At 37.1% G+C, this 10048-nt stretch overlaps 1 protein-coding gene across 1 annotated transcript in view; it reads left to right on the forward strand.

Annotated features, from left to right (window-relative positions):
• IARS2 (isoleucyl-tRNA synthetase 2, mitochondrial) overlaps positions 1 to 10048 on the forward strand; it is a 77095-nt gene that overhangs the window by 44915 nt on the left and 22132 nt on the right. Inside the window, exons 13-14 of the mRNA XM_011929458.1 lie at positions 4782 to 4884; positions 6455 to 6548. Coding sequence (XP_011784848.1) covers positions 4782 to 4884; positions 6455 to 6548 — 197 coding nt within the window. The remainder of the gene's footprint in view (positions 1 to 4781; positions 4885 to 6454; positions 6549 to 10048) is intronic.

Here is a 10048-nt window from a genome sequence, read left to right on the forward strand (position 1 = left end):
CCAGGCTGGAGTACATTGGCGCAATCTCAGCTCACTGCAGCCTCCGCCTCCCGGGTTCAAGTGATCCTGCTGCCTCAGCATCCCCCAGGTAGCAGAGACTACAGTCACACACCACCATACCTGGCTAATTTTTGTATTTTTATAGAGACCGGGTTTTGCCATGTTGCCCAGGCTGGTCTTGAAGTCCTTAGCTCAAGTGATTCACCTACCTCAGCCTTCCAAAGTGCTAGGATGAACCACCGTGCCCACCCAAAATTAATTTATTCAATGGACAAAAATTGCATATATTATGTACAACATGTTTTGAAATATGTATGCATTGTGGAATGGCTAAATCTAGCTAATTAACATACATTTGTTGGGTTTTTCTTTACTCATTTTAAAATTAACTTTATTATTTTAAAAATATAAATAATTTATCTAGAATCTCAAAATAGAACCTAATTATAGAACATAATGCTTACTAAAGTACATTTAGTAGACTTTATTTAGAACATGATGTTTTCATAATTCACAATATAAAGGAAGGAAGGAAGGAAGTCTTGCTCTCTAAATATTAGTGAGACTTGCTATCTTAATGAGATAAAGCTTCTTCCCTTAAAAATGTTTCATGTTTCTTTTGGATACATTGAACAAATTTTTCTTTTGTTGTGATTCCTATACATATGTAACAAGGAAAAAATCTGAAGTATGTTGTTTCATTTACAATAGCCTTTTTGAAATTGGATTTTTAAAAATGATTGCAGGATCGCTTTTCATTGGTGTAGCTAATGTGTAGTTACGTTGTTTCTCGTAAGTGTAATTAGGTAAGCTAAAAGAAAAACCTTTCTTCCTCGCTAAGAGACTTTTGTTAGTTTTTTAAAAAGTTTTTTAAATTTGCAAATAAAGTATATATAAAACACAAAATTACATTTCTTATATTAAAATATGTTCTATATCTAACTAAATTACTAATATTGTTATAAAAAATGTAGCAATTAAAATGAACTTTAGATTAGAGGTGTCTGACTAAACTTGGTGGGATTTTATGGTTGCTTTAATAACATGCCAACAGCAAAATTGGAATATTTCTTTCTTAATGCTTTTAGTTATATACTTAGTAGGTTACTTGAATATAGTTAAATAACATTTAAAATGTCACTGAATTTTCTGATATTTAGGAATATGAAAAAGAGCTCATTTTTATTTTTTTAAAATAGATGTGTGGTCTTTACTATGTTGCCCAGGCTGGTCTTGAACTCTTGGGCTCAAGTGATCCTCTTGCCTTGGCCTCCCAAAGTGCTAGGATTGTAGTCATGAGCCACCGTGCCAGGCCAAGAATATGAAAAAGAGCTTAGTTTTATTAAAGTTGAATTTAGGATTCTCAAATATGGATGTGGAGCTGGGTGTGGTGGCTCACAACCCATAATCCCAGCATTTTGGGAGGCTAAGACTGGAGGATTGCATGAGGCCAGGCGTTCGAGACCAGCCTGAGCAACAAAGCGAGATTCCCATCTCTAGAGGGGGTGGAAAAAAAAAAAAAAAGCAGGGCATCTTGGCATGGGCGTGTAGTCCCAGCTACTCGGGAGGCTGAGGCGGGAGAATTACGTGACACAGGAGTTCAAGGCTTCAAGTGAGCTATGATCATGCCACTGCAATCCAACTTGGGCCACCGAGTGACACCTTGTCTCAAAAAAATTTAATTAATTAATTAAAATAAAATGGATATATTTCATCTACAGTCATAAAGTTACTCACTTTTCTTTAGTTATTAGGACTTTTTCTTTTAAGAATAAAAAGTTTCACCTAGTCTTCTTCATCACAACTTTTTCCAATGTTTATAGAAACTGAAACTCAAAAAATAATATGATTTATTCCTGTCATTTTCCAGTAAATCACAGGTAGAGTCTGGTTTTTGGACTTAGTACTTGCTGTGTCAACATGCTAATCTCCTGAGACTGCCTAGTTTCTCACTTCATCTCTGATATGCAGTCTTCACTCTATGCCTGGGTAAAAGAGCCTTTCTGCCATTGCTTAGCAAACTCCAGAGAGTAAGAGTGTGAATTCAGTTACAGTGTTGTCTTTATAGATGAGTTAGAGAGGCAGAATAAAGAAGTAAAAACACCACACCAAACTATGTATGATTTAGGAAACACAAATTCAAGGCCTGGTTTTAACTGTTACTTGTTTAGCCTCATAATTTAAGGAACCCTAAGGTGTAGAACAAATCATCTGTCAAGACCCACTGTGTATTTCTGTGAATCCAATTAGCAAGTGCTTGTAAAGTGCTTTGAAAAAGATATGTGGTGTTATGTATACATGCTTTTGGTTAATACTCTTTATCCTAACATTTCTACCGTATTTGCTAAATTAATATGACATTTGAGACATTTACTTTTACTTTGATATTATTTTTATGTGTTTTTCCAATACATTTACTGTTTTATTTTACTCTTTACCTAAACTTGCCAGTCTAATGATAACATTGTAAAAAAGAAAGGCAAATGACACCCATTTTTAGAATTATTATTTTTTAATGAGAATTTCATTAGTATGAAGTGTTATGTACTGTAATTGTGCATATATTTGCATGTAAATGTACTTTACTAGTATCTCTCTTTTATGGTTGTAATCTTTTGTTTTGTTTTTTTTTTCTTTTGGTCTTTAGATTTATTCAGGTTTTTCTGGTATACTATGTTCATATTTTCTTAACTGAAAATGTTCTGGGCAAACTGTAAAATAGTAATATGTAACTAAATACTATTTTCATATAACTAGGTAGTTATTACATAAGGTTTTTATGATCTGATAACATAAAAGTTTATCTTTACTGTTAAAGTCCATCTAAAATGATTCAGTGTCTTAGAAACATACATTTATGCCCATTTTCTTTTCTCATTGTAAGTTCTTCAAAGTACATGATGGTAGCATTATGCTTTTAAAATCTATCCTTCATAGAATACCAACTCAGTGATATCCAGCTTTTATAAGGTATTTCAAATTTAAATTTGTAGAGCATATTTATTTGTTTATTTATTGTTTTTTTTGAGACAGAGTCTCGCTCTGTTGCCTAGGCTGGAGTGCAGTGGCATGATCTCGGCTCACTGCAAGCTCTGCCTCCTGGGTTCGCGCCATTCTCCTGCCTCAGCCTCCCCAGTAGCTGGGACTACAGGCACCTGCCACCATGCCCAGCTAATTTTTTTGTATTTAATAGAAATGGGGTTTCACCATGTTAGCCAGGATGGTCTCAATCTCCTGACCTCGTGATCCACCCGCCTCGGCCTCCCAAAGTGCTGGGATTACAGGCGTGAGCCACTGTGCCCGGCCTGTAGAGCATATTTAATTTATACTCATTTGATTTTGCTTTCCACAACAATTTTTGGCAAACACTTCATTTATCTGTGAATTATCAGGCCCAGACCTGATGTCAAATAATCAGTTTGAATAATGCGTACATAATATTTATTCAAATGTGCTAGATATTGTTCTATGTGTTTTATATTTATTAACTCAGTTAATATTCATAGGAAGTCTCCTAATGATGCTTTTACTATTTGTGTTTTACAAATGAGGAAACTGAGGCACAGAAATGTTAAGCACCTTGCCCGGGTTCAAGTGTTGGAGCCAGAAATTAAGTCAAAGCCCCCTGCTGGCAGGATCCATGCTCTTGGCCATTATATGTACTGTGACTAAATGAAAAGCAACTAGAGGAAGCTGTACTAGCAACAAAGCTGCAATAATAGATTCAATATTCTAATAAAATAAAAATGTTATTTTTGTGAGAAACTATAGTGTGATTTTTTTTCCTTGAGTTTAATTTTCAAATAATTTATTACTGTCTATCTTCCCAAAGATATGACCAGTTCTGTTATTTATTTGATAGGGGTTGATTGGCTTTCTGTCATGTGTTAGGTACTGTACTAAGTTTTATATGTATAGTCTCATTTAGTTTGTAGTTGTTTGAGGGAAGTGTCTAGGATTACTACAATGTTAAGTTTCATCAGGGGAGAGTCTTGCGTATTTTGCCAACTGCTGTATCTCTAGTGCCCGTACCCAAGACACTGGAGGTGTTCAGTAGTTTCTGAACAATGAATTAGATTATTCTTAACAGAAGGGAAAGCTAGGTCTTAAAGAAGTTTTAGTACTTGTGCATGATCATAAATACAAAGTGACAGTCAGAATATATAAGCCTGGATATCTGTCATCACAGTCTTTGCTCTAGTATGGCATTGCATCTTATGCAGATGCCTGTAAGCAGGGAGGGAGTCCTGGAAAGTTTTCAAGCAGAGAATTGTGTGATAAAAGCAGTTTAGGAATGCATCTATTTCAAGGTCTGTTTTGTAAATTAAAGGGATGAGGGTAGGGGGAAGTGCTCTCAGACCATTGATTGCATCAGTTTAGTTTTCAGGGAATGAGGTTGGATTGACAGAGTGTGAGTGGGAACCACTGTAAACTTTCAAAGGTAGAACTGAGAGTATGTGTTGGTTTAATTTAGGTAGAAATCAGAAGAGGAAAGATAATTAGGATGTTTCGAGTATAAGTACCTGTATAGAAAATAGATTAGTAAGAAATAGGTAAATCAGTAATGGAAACAGGGTGGTCAGAAGAAGCCCTTTTTTTTTCTTTTTAAGGATATGTATAATTAATTTTTTATTTATATTGAATTTAAAATGATAGCAGCTTTTCAAACTAAGGTTTGAGGAAAAAGATAGGAAAAGAAATCACTATTTGTTAATTTTAAAATGTTTGTTATTCATCACAATAGTTAATTTAATAATTCTGCCATGTCCCCCCTGAAATAGCCAAACCGTTGAGCATATTGTTAAACTAGTGGAACAGCACAGCAGTGATATCTGGTGGACTCTTCCCCCTGAGCAACTTCTTCCAAAAGAAGTCTTATCTGAGGTAAATTTCTGTTTGTATTTAACAGCTTTTGTGGTATTATTACAGGACTTGATGACAACAAGAGAAATTCTTGAGAGTTAAAAAAGCATCTTATGTAAAGTTAACAAATTTATTTACTGTAAATTAGAAGCTAATGCAGTTTGAAAGTAGACATTTTGTTTAACTATAGAACTGTAGTATTTAAGGCTGAGTGTGATGGCTCACACCTGTAATCCCAGCACTTTGAAAGGCTGAGGCAGGCAGATAGCTTGAGTCCATGAGTTTGAGACCAGCCTGGGCTGTTAACATGGCAAAACCCTGTCTCTACAAAAAAAAAAAATGTATAAAAATTAGCTGGGCATTGTGGCATGCGCCTGTAGTTCCAACTACTCGGGAGGTTGAGGTGGGAGGATGGCTTGAGCCTGGAAGACAGGTTGCAGTGAGCTGAGATTGGGCCACTGCACTGCAGCCTGGGTTACAGAGTGAGAGCCCGTCCCCACAAAACAAAGTGTAGTATTAGGTCGGGCGCAGTGGTGCACACCTATAATCCCAGCACTTTGGGAAGCCGAGAAGGGCTGATCACCTGAGGTCAGGAATTCAAAACCAGCCTGGCCAACATGGTGAAACCTCATCTCTGCTAAAAAAAAAAAAAAAAAAAAATGCTGGGCTTGGTGGCTCACGCCTGTAATCCCAGCACTTTGGGAGGCCGAGGTGGGTGGATCACGAAGTCAGGAGATGAAGACCATCCTGGCTAACACGGTGAAACCCCATCTCTACCAAAAATACAAAAAATTAGCTGGGCGCGATGGCGAGCCCCTGTAGTCCCAGCTACTCGGGAGGTTGAGGCGGGAGAATGGCGTGAACCTGGGAGGCAGAGCTTGCAGTGAGCAGAGATCGTGCCACTGCACTGTAGCCTGGGCAACAGAGTGAAACTCTGTCTCAAAAAAAAAAAAAAGAAAAGAAAAAAGAAAAAATCAGCCAGGCATGATGGTGCAACATGCCTTGAGTCCCAGCTACTCAGGAGGCTGAGGCAGGATAAATTGCTTGAACCCAGGAGACAGAGATTGCAGTGTGCCGAGATTGTGCCATTGCACTCCAGGCTGGGCGACAGAGTGAGACTCTTTCTCAAAAAAAAAAAAAAAAAAAAAAAGTGTAGTATTTAATAAAGTAGTGGAATGTGAGGGTCAATTGTTACCTCATTGAGGGCCAGGATTGATTAAGGTTGACTAAGCTCATGTAATTTACTGTGAGAGAACAGTGCCTAATGTTACATCAGGCCTTTGTAAGATCTGTAGTAGAGCTAGCTGATTGTATCACACATTAAAATATCCAAATTTAAAGTTAATTTCAAGGAAATAAAAACCAATTCATATTACATTGGTAAATGTGTAATTCAGTGGCCACAGATGCTTTTAAATGTGAATGGAGGGAGTTGTACTTAACTGTGAAATGCTTAAAAATACTGTAAATTTCATCTAAAAATGTGAACTTAATGGTTGCATTTCATTTTCTGAAGACTTTTGGGGTACAGTATTTGTTGTCTGTATTGTGATCTTTGTGTACCTAACATGCTTTTACATTATCTTACTAGGTTGGTGGCCCTGATGCCTTGGAGTATGTGCCAGGTCAGGATATTTTGGACATCTGGTTTGATAGTGGAACTTCATGGTCTCATGTTCTTCCAGGTAATTTTAAAAAATAGATATATGCTGATCAAGACGTTTTGAAAATGTGGAATTGGTATTTAGAAGGGATCTATAATCAAAACCTTTTTTTGTGTGTGTGCTTTATTTGGAGATCTGCTATATTTTAGACCTGGACGGACCCTTAGAGTTTACTTAATCCAATGATTTCTAAACCTTTTTCTGTTTTTCTAGATGAAATTTCACTTAGAATTTACAATACAGAAAATAGTTAAAAATGGGAATATTTTTCCTCCTTTCAACCAGTTCATTCTCCTTGGCCACTTGGCAACCCCAAGGCACCCAGTTTTGTAAAACAAAGTTTGGAAGTCACTGAAATACTCTGACCTCATCATTTTTCAGAAGAGAAAATGAAATTGACTTAGAGCCAAGTTAGGTGATAGTCACATAGCTTAATAGTGTCAACCTAGAACTGAAGTACCCTGATTTTCAGTTCTCATCTTCTATACTACATTGCTTTTTGTGGCTTTTTCTCCTCTCTGTACAAACAGCTGACTAACTTTTATACTTACTGATAATTAGGGAATGTTTTTGACTGATTGGATAAAGAGAAAGGAGAGACATTGGGCAGGAATTAGAAAGGAGTAGCAGGAGAAGGCACATATTAGAGGATATGTTTAGATGCTTGAGAAGAAATATTTTTAAGGCAACTAAGTGAAAAGGTAGAGTTCAAATGAAGAACAGGGATTGTTAACACTGTGAAGTTGGAGACAGGGATGAGATGTCACCAAAGCAGTGATGGATCACACAGTTCCTCACAATCTTACTCCCAGCTTTGGCCCGAGAGACCCTGTTTGCTTTCTGGAGTAAGGGTATGTGGGAAAAGTAGTTTGTCTACGAATCGCACAATAGAATTCCTAGTAGGTGGATCTATTTCCTTCATTTAAGTCTTTCTTTCAGCTTAGGAAATTTGAAAAACAAAATGCATGTAAATTCATGTTTTCTCTCTATTACAGATAAAACGTGCATAATAATCATGGCCAAATATAAGTTACATATTTTTATAATTTTTTGTAGTGATTTTCAGAATTATTATTTCATAATTTTCTCCCAACATATTTGAGGGCAAATACTGCAAGTTTTGGTACTTTATTTCCCTAAATTACAGTTATGTGTTACATAATGACATTGCAGTCAGTAGCAGACTGCATACATGATGATGGCCCCACAAGATGATAATAAATTCGACTGCTGAACAACAGGGTTCTGACTGCACAGGTCTACTTATATGCAATTTTTTTCAATGAAATGCAGATGGAAAATATAGTATTCTCAGGATTTGAAACCCACATATAGAAAGGGAGGACTGACTTTCATATATGCAGGTTCAGCAGGGCCAACTGTGGGACTTGAGTATTCACAGATTTTGGTACATGTGGGGGTGGGGGGCTGGGGGGTTGCTGGGTCCTAGAACCAATCCTCTGCATATATCAAGGGATGACTACTATATTTTTACTGTACCTTTTCTGTGTTTAGATATGTTTAGATACACAAATACGTACCATGTGCTGATATTGCCTGCAGTATTCAGTACAGTAACATGCTGTGCAGGTTTGTAGCCTAGGAGCAATACACTGTGCCATGCTGGCTAGATGTAGAGTCGGCTATCCCATTGAGGTTTGTGTAAGTACACTCTATGATGTTCCCACAATGATGAAATCACCTAAGGGCACATTTCTCAGAGTATATCTCTATTGTTAAGCAATGCATGACTCTGTATTGAAAATGCAGGTCAATACCACTACTTAAGGTAGTAGGAAGAAGACTTTCCTGCTGGCACATTTTGGGCAGCATTCTGAATTTCAGAAAAGAGTATGCCAGTTGTGAAACAGTGAGGTATAGTGTATTTCAGAGTTTATTCACTGCTTTAGGCTTTGTGAGAATTAATGGTACTACCGTTGTTGCTTTTCAGTTTCTGAAATCGTTTTACATTACCAAGTGCAGTAAGCGCATGTTATATTTGGCGCCGGCAAGTGGGTTAAAATCCATTAAAACTGTCATAAAAACCTATCTGATAGAGTTTAGTCATAATACTTATAGAGTGTGATTTTTTTTTTTTGAGACAGTATCTCACTCTGTTGCCCAGGATGGAGTGCAGTGGTGCAATCTCAGCTCACTGCAGCCTTCACCTCCTGAGTTCAAGTGACTCTCCTGTTCTGTTAGTTCTGTTCTCTTCACATCCTTGCCATCATTTGTTACTTTCTTTTTGATAATAGCCATTCTGGGCTAACTGGGGTAAGATGATATGTCACTGTGTTTTTGATTTGCACTTCCCTGATGATTAGTGATGTTGAACATTTTTTCATATACCTGTTGTCCATTTATATGATATCCTTTGAGAAATGTCTGTTGAGACCCTTTGCCCACTTTGTAATGAGATTTTTTTTGTTGTTTCTTGTTTTTACTGTTTCTTTACTTGAATTCCTTTATAATCTGAATATTAGTCCCTTGTCAGACAAATAGTTTGCAAATATTTTCTCCCATTCTACAGGTTGTCTCTTCACTGTGTTGATTGTTTCCTTCGTTGTGCTGCAGCTTTTTCTTAATATAGTCCCATTTGTCTGTTTTTGTTCCTCTACTTGTGCTTTTGAAGTCTTAGCCATAACAGTTTTGCCTAGACCGATGTCCTAGAGGATGTCTCCTATATTTTCCTCTAGTAGTTTCATAGTTGGGGACCTTAGATTTAAGTCTCTCTTTTGAGTTGATTTTTGTATATGATGAGAGGTAGGGGTCTATTTTATTTCTTTCTTTCTCTTCCTTCCTTCCTTTCTTTCTTTCTTTCTTTCTTTCTTTCTTTCTTTCTTTCTTTCTCTCCCTCCCTCTCTCTCTTTCTTTTCTTCCTTTCCTTTTTCCTTTTTCCTTTTCCCTTTTTCCTTTTCTTTCCTTTCTGACAGAGTCTCGCTGTGTTGCCCAGGCAGTAGTGCAGTGGTGCGATCTCTGTGAACTGCAAGCTCCGCCTCCCAGGTTCACGCCATTCTCCTGCCTCAGCCTCCCTAGTAGCTGGGACTACAGGCACCTGCCACCATGCCTGGCTAATTTTTTGTATTTTTAGTAGAGATGGGGTTTTACCATGTTAGCCAGGATGGGGTAGGGGTTTATTTTCATTCTTCTGCACATGGATAGCCAGTTTTTCCAGCACCATTTCTTAATGAGGGTGTACTTTTCCCACCGTATGTTCTTGATGCCTTTGTTAGAAATCTGTTGGCAATAAACAGGTAGATTTATTTCTGGGTTCTCCATTCTGTCCCATTGGTCTAAGTGTCTGTTTTTATACCAACACATGCTGTTTTTTACTATAATTTTGCAGTGTATTTTGAAGTTGGGTAGTGTGATGCCTCCAGCTTTGTGCTTTTTGCTCAGTATTGCTTTGGCTATTTGGGAGTCTTATGTGTTTCCATATGAATTTCAGGATTGCCTTTTCTGTTTCTGTGAAGAATATCATTGGTATTTTGCATGGAATTGCATGGAATCTTTATTTATTT

Source organism: Colobus angolensis, unplaced genomic scaffold (assembly GCF_000951035.1).
Source record: "Colobus angolensis palliatus isolate OR3802 unplaced genomic scaffold, Cang.pa_1.0 Scaffold81, whole genome shotgun sequence".
NCBI classification, from domain to species: Eukaryota; Metazoa; Chordata; class Mammalia; order Primates; family Cercopithecidae; genus Colobus; species Colobus angolensis.